Genomic DNA, 27,178 nt, shown 5'->3' with positions numbered 1-27,178 from the left:
AGATATGATTAACCAAATCCAGGCTTTTCACTTCCTGGAAGACCATTTGATTTGGTCCGTATTCAAGATAGCACTATTAAATTCAGATGTCTGAGCAGGTTTGATTGTTTACATGCCTTAGCTTAATCTGGTCTCCATATTTGAAGACCAGTGATTTGTTTGTTTGTTTGCTTTTTTCTCCTTTTTGTCTATCTGTCTTTCTGTCTGTCTTTCCAGGCTAGATAGACAGAAACCAGAGCTTTTCAATTTTATTWTTTCCTTTTTTATTTTTATTGTGAGAAAGCTACTTAATAAACATTATGCCAATGTGAGGACTTGGCTAACACTTTTGATTTCTTCTGCTGCTTTCCTCTGGTGTAACATAGCTGTGCTCTTTATTGCTGGTTTTATGTTTGCTAGAGTGTGTCATGCAATATTGGTACCTTGTAGGGAAGATGTTGTGGTGATCTGATGGATCTGAGTATCCCTTTATAGCAGATAGAAAAAGAAAAAAGCATGTGTGATGATACGTGGGACTGCAGGGGGGTCCRGGACTTCATGATCTAKCAACTCCTTCCAGAACTACATTCTYGATATTAAAATCTGATCTTAAAGAACAAGATGTGGTTAAATAAAACAAAACAAAGATTAAAACTCTTTTATTTCATGTCATGCAATTCTTTCAGGCAGTCAGCGTGCGATGTTCAAACAGGCCATGCGGCACTGGGAGAAGTACACGTGTGTTACATTTATTGAACGAAGCGATGAAGAAAGTTATATTGTATTTACATACAGACCCTGTGGGTAAGTACATAGGTAAAGAGGTATTTGCACTTGCACTGTCTKGTTGTGTTTCTCTTCTTTGCATAGAAGCAAGCAAATAAGTAGGTGATATATTTAGGTAATATCTGTGTTCAATTTGGCTTTAAGTTATTTGGCTTTTAAGTTATTTGCGGTCAGTGAATGCTTTGACTTTAAGGTATTAGCAGCCTTTAAGTGAATGTGCAGGATATGTAGAAGACTTTTGAAGACTTTGTGTGTTGCTAGATAAGTTTCTTGCAAAGTGTATGTCTATGCAGCAGTGTTCATATTTGTCTTTGTCATGCTTTTAGTATTTATGAGTTTTGGTTTAAATATATTTGTCTTAGAATTTATTCTTAGCTTTCCTCACATCATATGTTCACTGTTTARTTGCATGTTGACATTTACCCCGTATTTCTTTTCCAGCTTAATTATTCTGAGTTTTAAGTTTTATTTTATATTGACTGTCCTTGCCAAGATTTGTGTAATCAGCAAATTCATGACCTTTTTGTGCATTCCTTTTTCCAGGTCACTGGTGTGTAGAAGTAGACACAACAGGGTTTTTTTAATTCRTTAGAGTAGTTTTCTGTCAGTCACTGCATTCCATCCTCAGATATTTCTGCTTACAAATGCCCCAATTAGCTATGCTAGTAATTTATTCCAGCAGGAATCCTTGATTTTATGTAGTAGGCAGTGAACTTGCAGTGCGTGCCCTCTTCATCTTCCAAGAAGGATGCTACTTGTGGAAATACTTCTTCTACCTTCTGTGGGGAACATAAACTGTATAGTAAACAGCTCTTTTCCTTGCTGACTTTCTGATTAGTGAGCACTTTGCATGCCTGTTTTGATTTTTATGGGATGGGACTGTGCAGAGAAGCATTATAACTTCCCTATGCTGTAGGTGTGAAACTGGATGCTTCTTATTATAGCCCATGAATTTACATGGGCTATGTCTTTAAAATACCTGTGGCATTATTTTGAAGATACAGGATAATGTAATTTCTAGAATGCAWTTCTAGAATATTTTAGGAAATGAGTCACCTTTGCCTTGGAAAGTCTTGGAGCCAGAGACCCCTGGATATCAGGAGTGTGCTCATGTGTCTGTTCTGTTCCTGTGGTTCCATAGGCATCTGCTGGAGCCCCTGTTAGAAAYGTGTAGCATATTAAGTGGCTTCTCTCTAGGCCCTGGGTGGCCGTATTTAATTGTGCAACTCAGAAGATATATTTCAGGGACTTTAATAAATAGTTGGAAGAGAAAGAGAAAGCAGAGGTGGTGCTCTGTGGTGATTTCCTGCAGTCGCGGATGTGGAAAGCAGGACGCATTCAAGTAAAAGACTTTGAAGGTTTTAAGTGGTTTTACATGCTTTTGGAAAAGGGTGAGTATATCTGCAGAGACCTCAGTTTTTATGAAAGGTGAATTTTACGGCTTAACTCCCCCAACCAAGCCACAGAACAAACAGCTCTCTAGCCAAAGCAGTATCCCTAGAGTTGGTTGATGCTATGTGAATTCAAGTCACTGTAGGATGAAGGATGGATTATAACCAGGTTAAAATACACTCARTATTTTTCTTTAGAGCCCTTATTATCCCTTTACAGTTAATGTTTTTTTTATTGCTAGGCAGTTTACAGATTACAAATAATTTTGGCAGAATGTATAAGCCTTAAGACTGAGAACAAGGAAAAGCATGACAGTGAATCTGCCAGTGATTACAGAGGCAGGCTGTGTAGAAGAAGAATGATATTTGGGGGGTCCTGTATCCATGAGCTGTTTTAGCAAGTGCCAGATAAATAGTATCTTCTATGAGTGACTGAAGACTACTATGTACTAACCACTCACATACAATGCTGATGCAGGATTTTCCATGGAAAGAGCACAGACAAAAGTGACACCAAACCATCTGCAAACACTTTCTAACACATGGCCAGTCACAGTGAAATTAATCTCGGCTCTTTCCCACAGCACCCCGCCGTGCCGGTTTGTTAGCACATTGTTTGCAGTGCCCTGGCAGCTCACAGTCACACATGAGGGAGACGCTATTGTACTTAGCGCTGCTCAAATGAAAAGCAAAAAAGATAAACCCTGCCCCAAAGAGCACCCCGTCAAAACATAGCACATCTGAAGAAACAGAAAGTGGGTTACAACCATACGTGTGGAAATTCAGGTGGCCATATCTGTAGATGTCTCAGATGACAGCATTAAGACATGCAAAGTGTTATTGAGCCTCTGTAAGAATATTTTTGAAGGAGCCCAATATATTAGTACTTGTAACAGTTCATGGAAAGCTCATGACAGAAAGGCAGCTATGGAAAAAAAACATATTTAAAATACAGCAGCTGGTATCAGGGTAGAGTTTAGTAATGTTGAGAGTTTACATATTGGCCAGGAATGAAAGAGAAATTTTGATTTTCATAGACCCATAGGACTGCAAGGGATCTCAGAAAGATGTCTTATGCCTAAGACAGAAACAGCTGTACCTATGTAATTGCTCTTATAGACTTGTCAAATTTCATTTTAAAAACCTGCAGAAATGGATACTTGACAGTCCCCTAGGAAATGTATTGTTTTCAGTATCCTTTATGTAGGAGAAGTGGGGAGTAATTTTTAATAATAACTAAAATAGGCCTCTCTTGCTGCAGTTGAAGCACACGGTCTTCTTGCCCTGTTCAGCACAGGCGTGGAAAACTTCTCCCTTTCTTTTCTGAAGGAGTCCAGTGAATACTCTGGGACTGTTACTGTGTTATTACACCCTCAGTTTTGGTGTCTTTTAGACTAGACAACCACTAATTCCTTTGATCTTCCCTGGAAGTCATGTCTTTTAGGCAGCTGATCAGTTGTTCTTGAGATTCTTGAAACTGAGAATCCAAGACTAGAATACACTTTTCTACATGAACCATTGCCTGTGCTGATCCAGTACTAGAATTAATACACATATCTGTACATTTATGCCCATAAAATATGATGTCTGGCTGTTTCTTCACAACCTGCTATTTTCAGCTCATAACCATCAGTTTGTGATTCATAGTAGGCTCCAGAATTGTTTCTGCAGAATGGTTCTCCATCTGGTATGTGCAAGATTTTGCACATCTGAGGACACTGAACAATTCCATATTTACTCTTAAAATATTGTTTCTTCATACAGCTGAAGCTAGCTATGCCTTCTGAGACTGTACAATTACTGACAGCCATTTCCATCCATCCAGTCATTGCAGATGTGAGATTAAGAAAACAGGATTAAGAGGACAGTGTTAGGGTGGGTTTTTTTGTTTGTTTTGTTTTTTTCTTTTTTTTTTTCCTTTTTAACATCTACTTTAGCTAGTTTATTAGGACAATAAAAACTCTAATCTGTAAACAGGTTCAAAACATGCTTTGTTTGCTGCTACTACTTTATGCTTATGTCTCTTCCATCTCATCAAAAGTGCCTATTGACGTGGTATATTTCTCTATGCAAAGCCAAAAAAAAAAAAAAAAAAAAGGGTCAGCAAACTGCAAAGGCCTTTAGTCACAAGCTCATAATAAATATTACTGAGCAAAAGATCAAACTCTTTATATAGTGACACTAAAAAAGAACAATTAGTCATATTGTTCTAGAATCTCAGCAGGCCTTTGATCTGACTTTCTGGCAATTCTTGTTCTTCACTAGAAGACTTAAGTACTTTTTAGGACAAACTTTACRTGACTTATTACAGTCACTGATGATTTCCACTTGCAGGAGTATTTGAGAAAGCTGTCTGAGATGGAAAAAAGTCAAATCTCTTTCATGGGCTTCTCCAAACGTTGAAGAGTGAACAGCTTCTTAACATGTTAACCTTTTTTAACTTACTAATATGTTAGGTTGACATCACACACAGGTTCTCGAAGTCAGTGAAAAAGGTATGATTTTGTAGTGTTCTTTAGCTTTAAAGAAGGATTACCTGTTCCAAAGGGTGCTAAGCTTTATGGAAGGAAAAGAAGTTGAGAATTATATTAATCTGTGGCACTAGAGCTGATTTGTGCTGTCAGGAGGTAGCTACTGATGTTCTTACTGCCCTTGCAGTCAATATGGTTTTAATATAAACTAAAATTTGTGAAGATGATATTGTTGATACACCAGGATAGGGAACTGTTAACTGAGGAATGACTTAATTGACTGCTCTTTGTCATATTCAGGTGATAATCTCCAGTGAGCCCTTGAAGAAGCAGTAGCTTCCAGGTCCTTTCAGGACAGCAAATTGTAAATTGGCCACAGCAAATTGGCTACTCTTCTGATCCCTAACAATAAGCAAGTTATCCAAGATGGATTGTAGGCCTGAAATCTGTTGGCCTACAGAAAAAAAAAMCATTTTTTTTTTAACCTGCTTCTTCGGTGGGATCATGTTCATCAATTTTGAGATTTGTTTTCCTTTATGTAACCAGGGGGTGACAATATTAGCACTAGTAGATTTACAAAGCTCTGCATAGTTTTTCATTCACAACTTCATGCAGCAGCTGCCATGGCAAATTGATAATGATATTCTGTAAGAAAATTTATATTATCACATTTTGAAGAGTGCAGCTTTTAAAAAATGTGCAGCAGTGACCCCACCATTTCTCTCTTCCATTCTGTTGATTTAAGAGGGTTTCAGACAGTGGCTGTGAAACATTGCTACTTGAAAGAAGGAATGTATTGTTCTAGTCATTTCACTTTCTCCCTGTCTGTTCTTTTTCTTTGCTCAACATCATCGATCAGCTGGACTGATTAAACGGAATTAGAGATTCATAAATAGTTGCTGTCTCTAACTGCTGTCCAGTGCAATAAAGATTAAAGAGATTAGGAGCTTTAAAGTCTGCCAGTTGACTCAATTTAAGGAGCCTGACAAGTGCTCATATAGCACAGAGAAGTCTTGGCCTTCTGCCAAACACACCTGTGAATGTTGTCAGACCCGAGATGCTACAAATTAATTTATTTCAGGGATTTATTTATTTATTTCAGTCTTCCTTGCCCTTTGACTCAGGGCAGTCATTGAAGTGGTTTGAATCTTGTAGCTTAATTGGATGAGTCTGATGTGCTTGGCAAGACACTCGGCCTAGCAAATCCTAATGACCCTCTACCAGTGCATGTTGCTGCTATTTTAAGGCTCGGTGTTGGTGGCTTCTAATTTTCATTGAACTGTGAAAAATAGTCGAGGGATTTGTCTATAATTTCTGTGAAGTACTTGAGAGCAAGTAACTAGCATAAGGAAAGGGGCATATTCAGATGGGCTTTTGTTAGCTTGTTTTTAGATAAGCCTGTATTCTTTCTGAACATAGATTATTTACAGTTTAAATGTAAATACAAAATCACCTTCTGAAATCATCCTAAAATGTGTGAGTGTTCTGTCAGGAGAGAAACATTTAGACTAGCATTCAAAAAATAATTAGTAATTCTAAAAATGTTATGTTTTTAGTGTTTGGGCTAAGATATCCTAAAGGAATATCTCATAAAAGATTTCAGTTAAGCTTTTTTTCTTTCAAAAATTAAGCATCTTTTAAACATGCCAGATCAGGTAGCCAAAATCACTAGCCAGACTCAGAAATGTCCAACTCCTTTTATGAGCACAAAAATGCGAAATTATCTTTGAAAGCACTGAAATTTTTTTGTGCAATACCATCTAAAGCTTAGAAGTGATCTTTTGCATTTTTTTTTTAATAAGAGACAGTTATCTTTTTGGTAATTGGAATTTTGTAAACTACTTAATTTGATATTTACATAYTTTCATAGGAACAGCAAAAATGTTTTTAGTAAGTTAATGTGCTGTACTAGCCATGTTGTTGTTCTGCTATCACTATACAGCTATTGCCTGACCACGGCAGTGCGTAGTTTTAAAAGGTTATGCAAGTCTTTCTGGTCAAAAACAAGTAAAAAGGAAAGAAACAAACAGGGTTTCATTTTTTCCAGCACATTTCACTGTATCACTGTACAAAATTTTTCTTTGAAAAGCTACAGACATTTTTAAGCCACCAACTTCATCTTAACTAATTAAAACATGTACTGCATTTGAAGTAACATAATACATTTTCAATAGTTTTAATGTACTTAGGTATTTTACAACCCACAGTCTTACTACTCTATTGATTTGCTTTAAATTGTAAATATCGATTGATGACCTTTAGTTCTGCAGTGCAATTATTCTCTGTGGTGTTTCCATATGGTTGTAAACTTGAAGATTCAGCAAAAGTGTTTAACCTGTTATAAACTGAAAGAGTTGTTCTCACTTCTCATAGTTGTGTAGTTTTCTTCACTGTATTTTCATCAATCCTTTGTGCTCCAGCCATGTGTGTTTGTATTCAGATGCTTTGAAAGTTAAAGGCTTTGAGTTCTTGCAAATGTTTTCAGGATTCTGGATATCTGACATTGCTTTGAGCAGGAGGTTGGGCTAGAGAAGTCCTGAGGTCTCCCCCAGGCTAATTTTAAATTAGCTATTTCTAATTTAAGATCTAGTCTTATTTAAAAAAAAAAAAAATCATAGGTGTTGCAAAAAATTTGCTTTTGAAAGTCAGTAAAATTTCATCCACGCAGAATAGTTTGTAGTGTGCATTTTTGCTGACTGCACGCGTCTTATGCTTTTCTGTTCTTTAAAGTACCATAAAGGATTCACAGTACAGTTTGTGTCTTTGCACAAGTCCAGGCCATTGTAGCACAATTCCTGTAATGTACATGACCTTAACATAGGCAGAGAGCTGTAATTCACTAATTCAGTTTAACCAGCATGGAAATGGTAACATTTTTACAGAAGGCATATTCTTTCATCTGAACATTTTGTGTTTTCTACTATGGTTTCCTGTAGAGACTGAGGCAAATTCTACATCTTTGCCCSTTCCTCAAAGTGTTCAAGGATAAAGACCAATGATTTCTAAAAGATCTAGGACCTAACACTGTGTTTGACAATTTTATTCCTTATATATAGTGGCCTATGACAAAGAATTGGGAGTTCTGTACTAAGGGCAGAATTTCCTTGCAGGGCCTTTTAAATGAATGAACTTTTCTGAGAATGAAGAGCTACTGCAAATTTCACTGACTTTGGCTCAGAATACAAAGCATGATGCCCCAGCCTTCCCAACCTAACATGGTAGGACAGTAAGTAACATTGTACATGGTATTAAAAAAATAAAATAAAATAAAATAAAATAAAATAAAATAAAAAAACTCCTTACAGATCCAAACTACTTTTTTTTTAAAACATTTTTTTCCTCCAACTGAGACTGAATGAGTAAGAATAAAAACCATTCTATTTTTTTTATTGCACATTAGAAAGATATTCAAATAGTTGAGTGACTAGTAAGAGATAAACACCTACGTAAAAAGGATGTTGGAAATATCTGTAGTGCTTTAATTATGTTTGCATATTCACGGTAGACATAAATATTTATTCTGCAAATATCCAGTCTGAAAAATATGTTAAGTACAGCCATGTTAGCGTGTCAGGTGCAAAGGTGAGATCCACTGTGGAACTGTGAAAATAAAATGGGATTGCCACTTTAAAATTTTATTCTAGTTTAATTTCTACAATCTGTTATTGCTTGTTGTCRCTTTTGATGTTTTTTAGGGTACATCTTACAGTAGTATTTTCATTAATATTGCTTATATCAGAACTTATGGAGGTATTAGTACAGTATAATTATTGTAAATATTATGTATCGGTACAGTTTGTATGTTCTGGAGGAAATCTGAAGGTGTTCTTTAGTTTCTCTTGCTCCAGGCTAGTGTAGTATCACATAAATCTAGAACATTGAGAGTGGCACAGAATTTTGTAGCATGGTGCCTAGATTACCCTTGCTTTTATGTGCCTCCTTGAAGACAGCTAGCACAGGAAATCATTAAAAGGTATCTCAAGAAGCTAATCTAAAGTGCGAAAAACACACACTGCACAACTAGAGCTGGAGCATGGAGCCCAGTTCTGCACCAGGACCTAAGGAATGGTGCTTCACGCTTACCCATGTACCTCCCTAAAGAAAGGGAAATGTTAACTTGTTTTGAGGGCAGGAATGTTTGAGAACTAGTTGAGACAATGAGGAATGATTGTAATGTGAACAGTAATTTTTCTGACAGTGCTTTCAAGGCAGTTTCAAAATTTTTGATGCAGTCCCTCCAGACGGTTAAAATAACATATCCTGTATAAAGTAAATTGTGTGATCTTATAATTGTAAACCATCACTATCTCTTTTGGGGCATGTCCATCCTTGATTTTAACTCTCAGTGCAAAAGCAGTACCCTTTTGAGGATGTTTGCTGAGGACAGGTGTTATGAGATAAATTGCCATGGTGGTATTCCTCTGATCTTCTCATTTGATGATTTTAAAATTCTATCTGTATTTGACAAATTAATAAAGACCGACCAAGACTGACTCACCAGCCAAGTACTAAAACAATTTAAAAACTTCTGAAAGGGAAAATCTGAAAAGGAGAAAGAAGCAAGTCTTGACATCTGTAGAATGTAATTTGCCTTTGCTCTTGTGAATCTGCTGTGGAAGCAGATGATGGATAGGATCATGCTCCACACCAGCATCAACCTCCTTAAGGACCAAATATATTTTACTATATAAGTGTTGCAATAGAAAATCTGCTTATTAAAAAAAAAAAAAAAAAAAGAGGTGGAGGGTGTTACTGTGTTCCACCTGACTGCAGAATTGTGAGGAGAGATAGGAAAGTAGTCTCTTACTTGGGAATATAAAGCTGACTTGAAATTTTTAAGATATGCAGGAGTTACAGGAATCAGCTTATTAAGTTTAAAATTGTTTTCCCTTTATCTAGGATTTGCTTTACTTACCCTTCTCCCCTTTACTAGCATCATCAGCAGACTTCTAACCAAAAAACAGGCATCTCAAATCCTGACAATATGAATAATAAAAAAGGCACCTATGTTTCATAAATTGATGTTGGAATTGTGAAAGCACAGTGCGACAGGAATGAAATATGAGAGCAGTCTTATTTGAGGCAGTTTGTTTATTTTTCATGGAAACCTGACTTTCTGGAACTAAGGTTCCTATTGCAAGAAAATAGGAGTGGGAGAAGAAATGGTACAYTGATCTGTAGAGCAACTTAGCCTACTGATACGAAAACTACGGTTGTTGCTGATAACATCGTATATCACTCAGAAAAAAAGGTCAGAATGAGGAGAGTTTGTGCAGTGACATCACAGAATTTTACATATCATTCTGAATACTTTTTTTTTGGTATTTTCAACTCTATGCTAGCCTTTGCTCAGTGCATCTTTTAAAGATCTGCCCTAGCACTATTCTAATTTTATAAATAGAAATAATGAGTAGGGTGACATCGAAGATCTAAGTAAAGCAAAAATCGGAATAGAGTGATGTCAAGTCTGTGAAGGTATGTCAAGACCTTCAAGAGAAGCATGGCACAAATAGACTGTGCCTCTGTTTACTTATTGCAATTCCAGCTGAATGCAGCTATTGAACATGCAAGGCAGCCATCTGGGAACGATTCGTGCTGCATATAGGGAAGAGATGGCCCTCACAGTTGACTTGAGCTTTACTGATACTTTGGGTGAAGACGAGTTCCTCTGTTGTTCTGAAATACAAGGCTATCTGTGACATTTCTGTTGATCATAACTAGCATCTTGTAGGAAGCCTTGAACTAAAAAAAAGTCAAGTATTATGTTTGTGCCTTTCATWAGATATGAATAATAATTTTTAAGTAGTTGCTCTAACACTAGATGTAGAGTTTGTGGGATTGAATATGTTGTCTGATGTATTGTTCTGCTGTTGKWKKAMAAMKTTKTMMWMCAACAGGTGTTAACTGAATTTCCTGAACTGAATTATATTGGGATGTATGAAAAGTTTCACCTGTGTTTGTGTTTTTAATTACAGGTGCTGTTCTTATGTGGGTCGAAGAGGAAATGGTCCTCAGGCTATATCTATTGGCAAAAACTGTGATAAATTTGGTATAGTTGTCCATGAACTGGGTCATGTGATAGGTTTTTGGCATGAACATACGCGGCCAGACCGAGATGACCATGTCACCATTATTAGAGAAAACATCCAGCCTGGTGAGAGATTCTGACACTTTGCCTATTTCTTCTTGGTATTCTTTCGTTTTCTGGAGTTTCTTGAAGAACAAGCCTTACATAACAGTAGCTAAAACGAACATTTGTTTGTGTCTGTCATTCTTGCTACCGAGACCAATCTCAAGTTGATTAACAGATGAAATAAGATAAGTAGTAATGCATAAATACCCATTTAGCTGCCTATGAGGCTAAGAAGTCATGAGTCCCATGCACCTGGTTTTTGTTTAATTGTATTATATGCAGATAATGTGGGGTGTTGTTGTTGTTGGGTTTTTTTTTTTTTTTTTTTTTTTTCCTTTATACCAGTGTGAGTATGACCTGGAGTAAATCTCCAGTACTCAGATTAGGGCAAAGCATTTCTTTGGCTGAAATTATGAATGAAACATCCTTCTTTATTCCTCCTATTATTTCATTAAATTATGGTTGTTGGGCTCTTAAATATGTGTCTTACCTGTAGTTGTTAGAGTAGGGGGGGCTCTGATAGTATCCTTTGAAGCAAAGACCTTATAGTATCCAGCCTGCACTAAACAGCCTTCTGGAGTGTTTGCAGTGGGATGGATTTCCCCCACCACTTGAGTAAGGAAGGAGACTGTACTTTTTGTGGATTCTACGTGAGACATAATGTAAGGCATGGGGCCTTCACATGGACTTGGTGAATAAAAATGTTTTTTTCTGAATGCTAAATATCGGTGTTTGTGGGTTTTGGAAAATGTCTCCGCTCTACTGGTGGATAAAAGCATGCAATTACTCCCAAATGATTAAGATTTATTATTGTCAGTGAGTGATTATTTTAGTTTCTTTTTGATTTTTTTTTTTCCTATTTGGCTTTTGATCTTAACAAAAAGAGACATGACAGCAACTCTAACTTATCAATCACCCATAGGTCAGGAGTACAACTTCTTGAAGATGGAGCCTGGAGAGGTGAACTCCCTTGGGGAACCATATGACTTTGACAGCATTATGCACTATGCCAGGAACACCTTCTCAAGGTTGGAGTCTCAGGTTATACCTTTTGACTTTTAATTCTATTCTTCTCTGTGAATACTAAAAGCTATACTTTCTTTTTATTTTAACTCCTCCAGGACATCTTAAAAATATTATCTCTTGCTGCACAGTATTACTACAGCAGACAAAACACAGCTTAAGTTAGACCTTACAGAATAATTTAAGYACATTTTTTTCAAGACACTGCTTACTTTGTCCTTATAGTGCTTAGTTCCAATGTAACCTTTTAAGTTTTACTTCATCTCTTTAGATTTTAATTCTAGATAATATGGAAATATCATTTCATAATACTTTATATTCTGCAAAAATCAGAATTTAGAAAAATCGAATGAGAAAAGTGACTAGGCATTTCATGTGTAATTYGATCTGTTCTTTTAGAAAAAAATGTACTTTGCATAAAGTTTGAGTAAATATGATTTACGAATAGGTTATGTTATTAAGAAAGTCTGCCCTTYAAACACAGCATTTGCACAGGGCTGTAGTTAACCATTTAGAACCATAGCCTCTTCTCTATTGCTTGTGCAGGTTGTTGCTTTCATCAAAACCATATACTAAAGAGTTTTGCTGTTTTAATTCTGTCCTGTTTTAAACTGAACCATTCTCAGCTCCTTATCAGCCAACCCATGGCTTGCTCTGAAACTTTTTGAAAAGATATGGGGAGTTGTACAACCAGCTGCTTCCCTAGGCAAGCCCTACGCTGAACAGCAGGAGTCCCTCACACAGTGCACCTATTATATTTCATACCAAGTTGCAGTGCAGCTAATTATGCTATAAAAATATCACCAGAGTAATTTAAATTTAAAAACCTATTTAAAAAATAGTTTGTCTGGAAAGTGATGTGCTTAGCTTCTGTCTGACTTTATGTTTTTAAGGCAAAAATGTAAATAAGGTGATGGAAGTCATGCATTGTAAAGCAAGTATGGACATAAAATACAATTTCTGTGGAAAGCATGAGACTGAAATAAACTACGAAGCAGCAGAAGTCTTGACAGACTTTTTTAGAAGACTTATTATTTAAGCTTTTTCTCTCTAATATAAATCATTACTATTAGAAAAATTAAATCCTACCAAAAATAATTCACCATTGGAAGAGCATAGGAGTGAGCCCYATGACACAGATGTTAGTCACATAACAAGCTGGAACCTCCCAGACTCCTAGAGCAATGACAACAGAATTATTCGTATTTAGAAGAGCCCTGATCTCACCACTTTCCAAGCTGGCAAAAACTGATAGTGCCACGAGTAGGCATATCATGCCCCAGGGTATGAGAGGTTGCTGCTTTATACTGTTTATGAACAACCAGCAATCTCTGGAGATCACGTATTGATTTGCACTGATTTATCTTGAGAGCATGAGTCAGGTTCAGTGTGGAATATTGCCAGCTGTTAGTTGTTAGACTTTGCTCACCAGGGTAAGCAATAGAAATCACAAAACATCATAAAGTTCGAGTCACGCATAATAATGTTATTCATGCTGTATTAAAACTGTTACAAATTGTTCCCTTATTAAAGGACATACCAGAATGGTGCTAAAAGATTTAAGACATGATTGGTTTCACATTTTCCGAAATATAAATAGCATCAGTTTTAAGTTATACCAAAAATTAGTGGAAAAAAAATKATGCTTTACTTGATGCAATTCCTTTTTTGAAACACCAATATGCCTTGTCTCTAGAAAGTAAAAGTTGCTATAGTTTACTTTTCTATTTAAGTTAGGGGAACATCTTAAGGTGAATTATTTTTGCAAAAAGAATTATTTCTATAAGGACTTCAATGYAAGCCATAATAGAATTTAATATAAAATTAAATATTTCTAGAACATAGAACTGCATTCATTTATGAACTGGTCTTCTATTGGTTTTCAAGGGTTCTGTAGAATGCTATTTAGAACACTTTATTTAGAAGGGTYCTTCTAAAATTAAATTGAAAACTATCAATATATGTTAAATACACTTCAAATTATAGAAATTTTGACTAAAAATATACATTTGGAGAAAGGTTATTACAGATAGTAATTTAGAATAAATGTTACTGGACTTGCATGTGATAAGTTGATGCATAATGTACTGTTGCAAAGCAAATGGAGATGGACAAGTTGACATTTATTTTTCAAAAGAAGCTTTGGCTAAAATAGTTAGATCTGTTATAAGTCATGAAAAAAATATTTTATTTTTAAAATATTTCTACAAACAATATAGAAACGTAGAATGTCCAATAACATTGGATGAATTCAGAGGGTTAGCAAATATAGTTGGATTAACCTGCTTTCACACATGCAAGTCAGGCTTTTATATTCCTTCAAAATTTGCTAGAAACAAGAAAATTGTCATCAAAAATGTCATGATATTATTTAAATGTTCATTTTTATATAAATTTTTAGATCCTTTTTTCAATGAAGCAAGAACTGAGCTGCAGCAGTGCCTTTTSCTAGTGTAATCGAAATTATAATAAGAGATTTGGCTGCAGTTGTCTGATAAAAATAAAAGAGTTGATATGTTGACAGATATATCGGAGGAAGACTCTTTTGGGGTAATACTATGTAAAGTTCTCCAGCCTGCAAAATTACATTGATTTGTTTTCTGTATTTAAAGTTCTGCATTTTACCCTTTTTCTTAAGTCAAATGTGAATTCTAATTTTAAAAAAGTTATTATACATTCATAAAACTTGGACAGTTTTATGACAGAAAACTGATAGGTTTTTTGGGGTCTATTTTTTATTTTTATTTTTTTTAGGGGCATGTTTCTGGATACCATTCTCCCTTCCCGTGATGATAATGGTATACGACCTGCCATTGGCCAACGTACTCGCCTAAGTAAAGGAGATATTGCACAGGCAAGAAAGCTGTATAGATGTCCAGGTATTGCACCACAAACAAACAATCAAAAAACACACACGTAGCAACTGTTTGACTTTGTTGTTCAAGAAAAAAGATAATTTTTCKGAGTCAGCTCCTCGGTGGTCTGCTTCCATATTGCCAATGGACATAGGCAGTTCAAATACTGAATCATTTAAAAAAATCTTGTAGGTAATGTTTCTGGAATGGAAAGCACTGTAAGAATAGATAAACTACTTGAAAGGGCCTTTAACTTCATGACATTTAAGTCTTTGTTTTCCTTAGCTGTTCAATTAGAAGAAACATGATCTTTAATGTTGTTTTTGGTTTGCATATTTGCAGTAAAACTTGAGCTGTCTAGTTAGATGAAAGAGTTGTTTTTAATATACTTCAGCACTCATGTCCATTTTGATTTGAATTTGAGGGGAGTGCAGTGTGGAAGAAGCAAATTCAATTACTGTCACTGACCCTGAACAGGACTCTTCAAAATCTGAGGAATTTTAAGTCAGGACAACAAAGTTGTCAGGGATGTTTATGATGAACTAGCTAGATCGTCTTACAGAATTCACATGGATATAACAGTTACATTTGATAATTGAATGTCTTCTGCCTAATCATAGCGTGATACAACTTCAAATGCATGCAAACATTTTACTTCAAATTAATTTTGAGGTACAGTTATGGTCTTGCACTAGAGACAGGTGAAGCATGTCTSGATTAACCCAGAGTTACCCTCAAGAGCAAGTCCTTCTCCACATGCTGACAGCAGGGTGGTARTCTTAAAAGATTATTTTAATTTCCTTGCTCTAGTTATAGCTGAGACCGATTTTAACCTTTGGTGCGAACTGAAGCTGTTCAAAAGTGCTACATATCAGCCAGAATATGCCAGAAAGGCCCTTATAAAAGGGTAGATGCACCAGTTCTCTGTCACACAGGTTTTACAGCTCTCCTGCTCCTCATACAAATTTATGAGATCTCAGTGACTATTTTAAACCAGAAATATGGCTCCTTTTTATTACCTTATCAATATAGTAGGACTAAAAAGAGGGATCAGGACMGGGGTGATGGAACTGCTTCAGATTCGTATCAGCATCAGTGGGATCAACTGAAGATCTGGAGAACCTGATATGCATTTGATGTACTAYGTACATCTGAAATGTGCTTTAACTTTGCTCTGTAGGTACATAGAATCCTGGCCTTCTTTATGTATAGAACAAGTATAGAGTTCCTGGGCCTACCAGAGAAGAAACCACGAAAAAATATATTCTTTAACAGCTATTCCTTTAGGAACAATTTTTGTTCTATTCTTTTGATATAGAAAGTACTTTTAAAATTGCATTCTTGCTGGCAGCATTATTTCTAACGAGAGTGTACAGAAAACAACCATTTCTTAAGCATGGAGAAATTACATGTATATTTTTTTCATAAAAGACAAATTTTGAAAGCAAAAATAGCCTATAAGAATCAAAACAGCATCGTTAGAATCTTGTGATCTCATTGATTTTAAGAAAAAAAAATAATGGCAGGTTAGGCTGCTGAGTGTGTAGGCAACACTCTYAACATATGCTTTCAGTCATCCGAGAAGGATATAATGTTCTTGAGCTAATGTTAAAATGATTGTTTGGAGAAAATAACCTTTTTATAGAACTCATAAAAAGATATAAATGAGTGATCATTTCTTCCAATGCTATGAAAGTCGCGTTGAAAGTTAGTTTCACTGTATTGTAAAGCCACAGTTGTTCTGCAGTAGGGTGCACTGTGAAAATAACAGCTATTTTTTACAGCACTGACACTACTGCATACCTCAGAGAGATAAAAAGTACACACAGTGTTTGCAGATCATTCTCCTTTTTTGATGCTACATTTCAGCAGACTTTGCTATAAAAAATGCAGGGTTTTGTGCTTATGTATGTGAGCCWTCCCAGTGTAAAAAAGTGAGTTTGTGAGGATTAGACTGAAGGTTTGGCAATGAATATCAAATACCATTCTATCTAACATGCCACTTTTTAGTTAATCTTTTCGGTGGGAGCTGCATCATTGCTTAACATGTGATGAAGCCTTAAAAATAAGCATCTAAAAACTCTCAGTTGCACATGGTTTGTGATCCAGTAAATTTTAAGCAGCTAGTAGGGTGAAAAATTGAGAAACTGAGCATTTGATTTTATTTAAAAACAATCATGTGATCTTTGTAGTATTTCAAGCAACAAGATTACTTATGCAGTGCTGTTTTTAGGTGTGCTCTATTTCTGACTTTGAATAAAAGATTGCTATGCTTGCAGTGAATGTTACAAGCAATAATAATAATTGYACTGCCTCTTGTGTTGATTTTATACCTTAAATTTAATACAATTCAAATACATAAAATAGCAGCTTAAGTGAATTAGCATTTTTGAGAAATGCACCCTTTCTTTGGGCACTTGATTAAGATTTTTATAGTGTTGCACACATTTCTTTAGTGTTTTACATTTTAGTGATTCCTGCGGACAGTTATTGGTTCAATAAGTCTGCTGCATTTTTTTGAGGTGCATAAACATGAATCTGAGCTTAGGGCTCCTGGAGAATATGGTTGATTAATGCAAGTCTGTCTCACAGATTTCATTTTCTCTTCAGACTATTTGGATTGTTATTCAGAAAGGGGCTCAGTGATCAAGAAATAATTTGAATAARGTGAAATAGAGATTGGAGAACCAATCTCTTATCAGTGGAGTAAGTGCCAGGATTTTATAAATAGCAATTTTATTTTTTTCTATTTTTTTTTAAATCAATGGAAAGCATAGCCACTGTTAGGGATTTGWTACATTTTAATACTGAATGACATTATTATACCACTAAGTAAAGAGAAAAAAAAGCAGATAAAATGAGGATCCTTCCTCTATGAACCAGATTTTGGATTTCATTTTGGCATTTGAGAGCATATTTTGATCTTCAAGCCGGGTTATATTATAAGGATTTTCATTCTACATAACAAGATGAAGAAAGGTCCTTTTCTTTTGGTGTGATTCCTAAAAATAACTTAGGTCTGCCATTATAGTTCTATTTAGGAATTGATTTAAAATCAAAGWCTTCTCAGAAGTCTGGACTTCTCATGGTGTAAAGCAGGCAGTAGATTGCTGCCTTTTGGGTGGAGCTGGGGAGACTTTAGTGTATTTTTCAGTTAAAATTGTAGTCAGTTTTATGCTGTAGAGCTATATAGCTTTTTTCTTAAATTCCTAGAAAATGTTCTGTACTTGTTACTRTCGACAGATTTGTGACTGCATACAACTTCTATATGTGCGGCATGGAACGTTCTCTGTGGAGAAAATAATCCAGCATTACATGAAAGACAGAAAAATGCTCAAATGTTTTCAAACTATAAAGCTATTACTCTTAAACTGTCTGTTAGCCTACTTCTATGATGGGGTGATTTGTGGTTTTAATAGTCAGGGCTAGCTATATGAGAGTCTGCCTTCCCTTTTGCTTCTTGCCGGGCTGCATTTGAGCAAACTTCTCTTATGACCCAGCTGTATGTTTGTTTGCTTTCCACAAATCACTTTTTATGACTTTGTTCCTGTATATAATGAATTTTTGTGAGTCAAAGCGACATTTYACTGAAAGAAATGCCTTGTGAGCAGGAAAGATGAGGCAGACAGCATTGCATGGCCATGTGCATTTGTCATCTGCTGAAGGGAGCTTWGTTGCAAAAATGTAGCTAATATAGTTATTTAGAGCAGAGAGAAGCAGCACTAAGGCTGGAACAATATTTCGACCCCCTGTGAGACTACATGGATGCAATGTTGTCCTGTTGGAGAACAGCAAGAGAGGTCTCTAAAATTGGTGAGCAGCATACTTGGGTGCTCACGAATMTCCTAAATTCTTCAGACAATGCCGGCAAAGTTTCTCCTCTTCTGGTTTTTCCTTACTCTACCCCTGTAGAGTAGTATTCTACTCTTGGGCTTCCTTTGGATTCTTTACTTACATCTGTGTTGTAAACTATGGTAGAGCTTGATAGTCAGCCCTGGGGGCTGACCGGGGGAATCCACTGTAGTACTCTGCAGTCTATTGAAGTTTTATTCATTGCTGGGTTTAGAATAAATCATGGTTAGCTATGGATATAGCGTTTTCACTGAAAGTGGTTTGTACAGAAACAATTATTTAGCACTGAACAGCTTTTGTGTATGTGTCATTGCTGTGATTGCCTACATTTTTTTAAATATAGCTTTTTAATAAAGGAAGAAAAAGGGTTTTCTGTTGTTTCATTTCTAAAGGACAGAGTGACCTGTTACTTTGGCTGTGAAAATTTTTTGGGATGCTCCCCTCTCTCTTCACCACAATAACCGTTTCAATGTTAGAGATCATTTCTAATGCCTGGAACACAGCTCATGCCTGATATTACCATATAGCTGTCATATTACATATTAGACTTATTTTAACAAGACAGCCTTTACAGCTGTATTGTCTATCTTTTGTCATAAACAGTCTCTTCCTTTGTCTCCTTTTGTTTAAAGATTTTCCAGGTCATTTATAATTCATTGAGATTTTGAGGATACAATGGTTCACCTGCTGGCAGTGGTAGCTCTGTAATTTGAAAGTACTGCAGATCTGATTACACTGTCACTCAAAGAATAATATTCTCAAATTCAAATCTCTCATATCACACCTGCAAAATCAGCAGGTGGAACCATTTGATTGAAGGTCAAAAAGATGACTGTCTGAGGTGCAACACCCTTCTAGAATCTGCTTTAATGGTGAAGAATAGCAGGAGCTTCCAATGTTGTATTTAGTGTGAATTATTATTAATCAGTCAGCCAGCAGCTAGTAGCATGACTGACAGGTGAGATATGGGTAATAAAAGCTTCAGTAATAAAGAATACCAAACCATTTGGTATTTTAGACTTTACATTTACTTTGCTTTACTACTGATATCTCTACAAATCACAGTTGAATGAGGTTCTGTTGAATATAGGATTTAAGTTTCTATACCAATATAAATGGGTGACACTGGGTCAGATCAGTTCCTTATGTGTGCAATGTGCTATATTAAAGGAACCTGCTGACAAAATTATGGTGCTGTGCCAATCATTCTGTGCTAGTTTTTGTTTTGGTTTTGTTTCAGTTCTTACAGGCTGTAACTAGGGGTGTGACCTTATCTTTTTTTTTCCTTTTCCTCCAAAATAAAATTGTGTGTATAATTTTCCAACTGATTGACAGCAATGACATTTTTAAGACTGCTGTAATTCTGGTTATGTCAGCAGATAGCACACAAGTGAAACTGTTCATGTAATAAAAACATCCTGTGTAAAACGGAATGAATGTCATACTGGCTTAAACTCATTATTTTGAATAAATCATAAAAAGCTAGTCTGTTTTTCATTCTGCATCTGCAGTGAGTTAAGGGCATTCTAAATAGACATTGGAAAGAGGCATTTTTCTCTATTTAGGCACATTCAATTTTATATTTTTACTGTATTTTGTTTCTTTCAGCCTGTGGAGAAACACTGCAGGAATCTACGGGCAACTTTTCCTCTCCAGGATTTCCAAACGGTTACCCTTCCTACACACACTGCATATGGCGAATCTCCGTGACCCCAGGGGAAAAGGTATTTTTAACATTCTCTCAGATAATCATAGATAGTACTTKTAAAATATGTTTTCATTTGGCTTTTCATTTAACTTTGTTTTTAAAGCTTCAGTAGTAATTTAAAATGATATTTGCCAGAAAACAGTCTCTTGAATGACACTGTGAACTTTGTGTCATTGACTTGACATTGGCCTCTGGTATTTGAACCTCAATATCTTGACCATTGGTGGCTGTCCAGGTGAAAAGAAGGCATTATTTCCATCTGTTACATGTTCGTATCATGAAATGCCTTTGAAGTGGAATCCAGTTCAGCTGGCAGGTCAGCAAAAAGGTGTAAGATCCCCCTTTACCTGGACAGTCTCTGCAGGAGGGGCCTGAAGCTCAGTAACTGAGCTGGGACATGTGGTCTGCAGAGAGAAATTCTTAATATGCTCAATAAGATTGTATTGACTAACACAGTACACAGTAGGGAAAAGAGAGCATCGTTTTAAGTGTTCTTTGGGCAGTGCCTTGTTTTAAATTACTATTTAAAATACCTATTTAAATTAGGTTCAAATATTAACCTAYCTCAAAGTAAATAAGGATGGATGCAGCTATCACTTGACACAAAATATGAAGGAAAAATAATTTCTTTACAAGCAGCAGTGGGCAACATTAAGCAGTCAAAATAAAAAAGAGCTTAAAGACTGAAATGGAGAACCTCACACCACCCTCAACATCATAGAGTCCAAAGAAGAAAACTCAGCACTTGCCAACAGACATTTATTTCTGTTAATTTTGTCAGTGTTTTCTCTGTCTATATTGGACTTGGTTTTCTCTTGATCACTGTTTATTCCTTGTTTCTTTCAGTTCAGGGGCCTGGTAGACACTAAGAATATTTGTTTGGGATATGCTAATAGCTCTTGAGGAGCTGTAAGAGCAGTTGCCACCGTTAGGGATAAAAGCAGAGTCCTTTGGAGAGTGCTGGCCCTCCTGTTGGCAGGAGCAAGAAACAGGAGGAAAAATAAACATACTTGGTGCTCAGAGGATGTGCGTGGCTCTTGCAGGTTGGCAGGCAAYAGCAAATGAAAACAGATGAGTAAAAGGAGGTTTGCACAAAAGAGGCAAATTAACCTAGTTAGGTAATTGTATCCCCACTGCCTGTTTTGCTTCTTAGATAGTGCTATGATAACRACAAAAATGGTTTAAATTTCTGTCTATGTCTAAGTTAAAATGGAAGTGTAGCACTCATGTATGATTGTTAATAGGTTTTTGAGAACAATATTGCTATTAAAACTGTAAAATTATTGTGTTTAATAATTCATAGCATAGTTTCTGTAGGAGTATCTGTTGGCTTTAGTCTCGCTATAATGTATTTATAATCCTGTTGTAATGTCCTGAGATGGTAACCACCCCTGGAGCCCAATTGTACAGGGCACTGTACAGAAGCTTAGGGAAAAAGTCCTGCCCTGAAGTCAATAATTTAAGAAAATCAACTCCCATTCTACCATTCAAAATATTGGGAGAAAGACTGGACACATTTTTCTAAATTTAATGTGACTTGTTATGTGATTTCTGTAGGGGACTGTTCTGACCTCCTCTGTCTCCTCAGAATTCAGAAAGAAATGATTAAATATAAATACTATATCCACGGGATATTGTCCTACTTGAGACAGAGTATCCTATTTGCAGCAGCTGCTTGATGTGAACAGGAGACAGCAGGAATAAGGTCTAAGTGTTAACAGATGCATGTACCCTATACATTATACACAGATATTATGCCTGATTCCAAGTTCGCTCAGTGAATGACGATAACATATCCACTTCATAAAGGGACAGTCAAGATGGTTTTAATTTTACTCTTTTTTTAGTCATTTGTTGGCTGTTTGGATACTGGTAGATCTCAGAAATGTCATGTGGGGTTAGTATGTACAAGTACATCATGTTGTGTTCTGAAACTTCAGTGAACATTTTAGCTCCAAAAAAATATACTGAACAGGCATCAGTCCAGATTGTCTAGGTCTTGCTTCTTGTGAAGATCTCACGTGATACTGTGTGAGCAAAATTTGAAGGGCTTTTATTCTATCCAAGGTACTTTTTGCAAGTACAGACACTTGTGAACTTCGGGAGGAAATGCAGTGAAGGCCAGGACTGCAGCAGCACATAGTGGCTGCAGCCATCATTTATTGATAGGGATCATAAATTGCCTAAAATATGTGCATCCTTGCTGCTCAAACAAGGCAGTTCATTCACCTTTTACTTTCACTGCAGATTTARGACCAGATGGTAAATAGCTGTACACAGTGTATCTATACAGAGAAATAGGGGGCTGGTGTCAGTAGCACTGTATGCCCTCTGCCAGGGCAGATCCCTCCTCCTGATGTGTGGGGAGTTTTGCTGGCACAAGGAGTTGCAAATGTGCCAGTGGTTTTTTTTTTTTTTCATTTTGCCTTTTGAATAGGTTACATTATTTTCTCTTTTTTTCATAACTTTTTTACATGAATGCTTAAATAGGACAGATGAAGGCTTGGTTGATATAAGGGGAAAAAAGTAACTTAGGGAAAATGTAGTTAGTATTGCCTGAGCTTTGCTATGCATTTTGTGCATTCTTATCCTAGGCAGTGGGAGATACAGTTTATTTTCTCTGCTGCAGTGGCACAACTGAATCTGGGTGAWCAATAATTTCCTAATTGTGCTGACAAACACCCATTGATTGTTTTTCGTAGGAAGCCTTTCAGCCATCCCGTCCCCTTGAACTCTTGCTCTGCCTGGTCTATAGCTCTATTTAATACGTTGCCAAATTGCAAAAGAGTCTTAAATATATTTGTTCTTGCTGGGTTCCTSAGCAGAAATCATGCTGTGATAGGGGGTGGATCTTGTCTTTGTGCAGCCAGCTCATGAATTCCAGTCAAAGTCAAGGAACTGCTGTATCATCAAATATCTTGGCACACCAGAGTCAGAAGAAAGCTGTGAAGGTTATTTCATATAGTTTCAAAGGCAGGGGCCATGGAGGAGACTTGTTAAATTTTAATGACTTCCATTTAGATATCAGCACTTTGGGGCAATGACAAGATCACACTGAAGTACAACCAGCTTTTTCCAACTCTATTGTGGTGACTAGGATTTTGAAAAAGGCAGCTTTCCAAACATAAAACAGAAGATTCTGATGTTTCAGCTGAGTCTTAAAAGAAATGGGAAACTTGTGGCTAGGCTGGAAAGAGACCTCTAATATGCATGTTGAAAAATAGCTTAAGATAATATAAATATTAGCTGTAAATTATACAAAAGCATGTGCATTTTGAAAAAGAAATCTATTTATTTCTCATATATTTTCTACTGCAAGAAAGAGAAGGGATTACCACAGCATTGTGTCTAATTTCAGATTAGTCCATTTTGTTCTTTGAGCTCAGAAGGGAAGCATGCAATATAATTTGTTGACTATTCGTCATTGCAGGACTTAATTTTTCAGAGTACCAGTTATTGGACATGAGTAGATGTTACCTAAATATTGTGGAATTTCCAAAGCATGAAACATAAAAAYGTATGTTTCTTGCATATGGATCTGAGATTAAATTATTGCCTCCTGTTGTGGCCCTAAAATAATCATAGGAAGAGGCCCRAAGCTGGAGAGATGATCTGTATCTCCCAAAGTGCAAGTGTTCCAGAACTGCTTGCTTCCAAAGGTGCTTCCACAGAGAACATAGTGCTAGAGATAGACTGCAGTCTGAGCAACCCTTTTGCTGTTTTCTTGAATGCAGTAGCAGCTTGTGGGTTTAAATATTTGGCCTAACTCGAGCATTAGAACAGGTAACCTTTTATTTAGTACCGTCCTGACAGTCCTTGGTGTGCTTCCTGTCCCATACCTTCATCCCACAAGGATGTGGCTGCCAGCATAATGTGCCTTACTGTAAAGGACTGCTGCCTGTTGGGCTTTATAGGGTACCTTACAGATGTTTTCTGTTTTCTTTGAGAAGTAAAAGTAGAGAAAGTTCTCTACTTTGAGAAGTAAAGGAGAAAACTGATAGAATTATCGATGAGCTGGATTTTTCACATAAACATCAATGGCTTGTCAGCACTTAGCAACAGGAGTAGATGAGAATGATTTTAAGATTAAATAAACTAATTTCTCATTTTTACTTATCAAAAAGATGTTTGAGAATAGCTGCTTGTATGTATGCACTAACATGCATTTCTTCTGAGAAAAGTAAGTGAAAACAACAACTAATGCTTTGCTAGCCTAATGTTAAGACATTTAGTTTTTAGTTACAAAGGGTTGTCTCCATTTTACACGTTTTTGGGAAAGAGCCTTGGGGTGACACTGCATTGTCCACACATAGATGGCCAAACCACTGATCTTTATGTTTAAATTAAGTTCCTCTATAGCTACTTTTATCTTTTAAACAGAGTAGCCTGAAAAAATTCTGCCTTTCTGGTTTGATAGTATGTTACTATGTTTTCTTCAGAGAGAAATATGGTGCCAGAAGRCATGAAAGTAAATGAATCCCATCTGACTGGCCCATTGCTTTGATCTTTTAATTTCTTGTTGCAACTGGATAAATTCCTATCCTTCTAACTGGCCCTCAGTTGCTTCAGAGGGTGAGTTCCTAAGACAAAAGCTTAAGTAGAAGAAGAAAAAAAACAAAAACAAACAAACAAACAAACCACACCATGTTCAAAATTTAGGCCATGTTCAAAATTTAGGAAAAAATTTAGGAACTGATTTGGAGGAAGATGCTTTCTCTTTCCAAATATGCTTAAATCCATTGAAAGGATRTGAAATGGAAATTATTTTATAATACAAAATGTGAATTAATCTTCTTATTTTGACTCATCCCTCAAACTGCAGAGCATAATGCTAAGACTTTCCAAGCCTGTTGGGATCCAMCTGATCTAAGCTCAGTCCTTGTCCTATGTGAGAAAAAGTTTATGGCAGTTTATTATTGGTATTTCTAAAATAAAGTGGTGTTATGTAATAGTCTACAGAAGTCCTAATGTTATGTATTGAAAATATGTCTATTTATCAATGCACTCAGTAAAACTGGGAATCTAAGTTCAAAACTTCAAGAAACRCCCAGAACTGGGATTTCTATATTAAAAACTTGCTTTCTTACATTAAGCTTCTGCATGGAAAGGGACTGTGGAGTGCCTTTTTAATGGAGTTCCTTTCAGCATCACTGTCCGTATATATTGTCACTGTATTACTTGTCTGAAAGTAAAATATCCTACAGCAGTAATAGAGAAACACAAACCAAAACAAATAAGCAAAAAAAAAAAAAATGTATAGCTGTCAGTGGTTGATGGTTACAGAATGGGACGGAAGAGAAATTGACAGGAGAATTACTGAATACCATGCTTAAATATATTAGATAATTATTTTACTATTATCATCCTTCCCATGTAAGTATTTTTCAATTAACTGCCCTGTAAGCAGTTAAAATTACATTGTCCAGCTTAAAGCTTCCTCAAGTATGTAAGGTTAAATAAGTACTTTTAACATTCCGATGCAATACAGCTTTTTCCGTGTTGTAAGAATAGTTGTAGAGTATTTAATCAAGCATTTAAGGCCTTTTATAGGTGGCCACTTTTGGTTCTGCAGCATGTTGTTGGGGTAATTTTCTAGCGCTCATCGCAGGTGATTTAATTAGGTAGCATGCTGTTCTCTTCTCTTTGCAGATTGTTTTAAACTTCACCACGATGGACCTTTACAAGAGCAGTCTCTGTTGGTACGACTATATCGAAGTAAGAGATGGCTACTGGAGAAAATCACCTCTTCTTGGTATGCAACTGTTGAATGCTGCACCTTCCCTTCTTACCATACTCATACAGTTCAAAGATACACAAGATGCAACAGAACAAAGTTAGGAGAAAACCTTAAATAGCCTCACATAAATAGGACTTAATTTCATTTCAACCAACTGGTATTCAACTTTATGTAGGGAAAGATGGAAACTACTAAACGTTCAACTTTTTTTTCCCTTATGAGTATTAAAATAGGAAATTGCCACCGTATTTTTCATAGAAATGTGAACATAATATACAGACAAATCTATATGAAGAAATTTGTAGAATGTATGACATGATGCCCAGGGAGTGAGAGCACCCACTCTAGAGCTTACTAGTTTTCTTTCTATACTTATTTAATTGTGAGAGAAGAGGAAAGCCTTTATGCTTTATATGAAGATGTGGATAGCAATAGTGAAATAAATTTTAGTGTGGTAAATCATATAGAAAACTGCAGCCATTCTTTATTCAGGGCCTAGATGAGGAGATTTCAGATGTCATCATATCACTGTTATTAGACCTTAGTGTACTGTTTCTGCACCTGCTTTATACTTTATTATTGAAGGAAAAAAAGGTCATTGGTTAATTCTAGCTACAATTTGTGAGCTATGTACACTAAAATAACACTGACTTTTTCATAGTTGTTTTTAAGCTAAAGTCTCAAGTGCTACATTTTTGGATTTTAATAATCAAGCTAATAAAGTCCAGAAGAATTATTCTAAAGGATAAGACACCCACAGATATAATTTTTAAAAATATTTCTGTATATGTTTTTTGTGTGTTTGTAAAAAAAGTTTGCATAAGTGCATCCCATATTCTGCAAGTGATGTCTGTGTACACTACCACCTGTAACTTACAGACTGTACGTCTTTTTTGGGTGAATACGTCCTCAAAAAAMCAAAATTTTTGTTTAAACAATGCTAAAGATGATTAACTTTTCCCTTCCTCAAAATTGGGACTTTTAGCTCTATGGGCTCAAAATGAATAGCATTAGTCTAATCCAGGAGCTGCTTGTCATTCTGTGATCTGCTGTGATTGAAACTGGGTATTTCAGACGACAGGAAACAGGAGACGCTCCAACTTGGTTAGTTTTTCGTTTGTTTATTTTTTAGAATGAAGGCTAAAACTATTTGTTAGCATTTTCACTACTGCAATTAAAAATCAACAACAACAAACAATGGGAAGTGGATACAGAGGGATAGGTTTGGAGTTCCTTCCTTCCT

The 27,178-nt window shown here is 36.0% G+C and overlaps 1 protein-coding gene across 2 annotated transcripts in view; it reads left to right on the top strand.

Moving 5' to 3' along the window:
- Positions 1 to 27,178, top strand: part of TLL1 (tolloid like 1) — a 115,900-nt gene that overhangs the window by 57,953 nt on the left and 30,769 nt on the right. For both annotated transcript variants that reach the window (XM_026041670.1, XM_026041671.1), the window contains exons 6-11: positions 666 to 783; positions 10,603 to 10,781; positions 11,683 to 11,788; positions 14,538 to 14,662; positions 20,099 to 20,214; positions 25,848 to 25,950. In XM_026041670.1, the coding sequence (XP_025897455.1) occupies positions 666 to 783; positions 10,603 to 10,781; positions 11,683 to 11,788; positions 14,538 to 14,662; positions 20,099 to 20,214; positions 25,848 to 25,950 (747 nt within the window). The remainder of the gene's footprint in view (positions 1 to 665; positions 784 to 10,602; positions 10,782 to 11,682; positions 11,789 to 14,537; positions 14,663 to 20,098; positions 20,215 to 25,847; positions 25,951 to 27,178) is intronic.

The sequence above is a fragment of the Nothoprocta perdicaria genome, unplaced genomic scaffold (assembly GCF_003342845.1).
Source record: "Nothoprocta perdicaria isolate Ctin4 unplaced genomic scaffold, notPer1 scaffold_29, whole genome shotgun sequence".
NCBI lineage: Eukaryota > Metazoa > Chordata > Aves > Tinamiformes > Tinamidae > Nothoprocta > Nothoprocta perdicaria.
The sequence above is the reverse complement of the archived record's forward strand: the minus strand, read 5'-3'. Positions and strand labels throughout refer to the sequence as shown.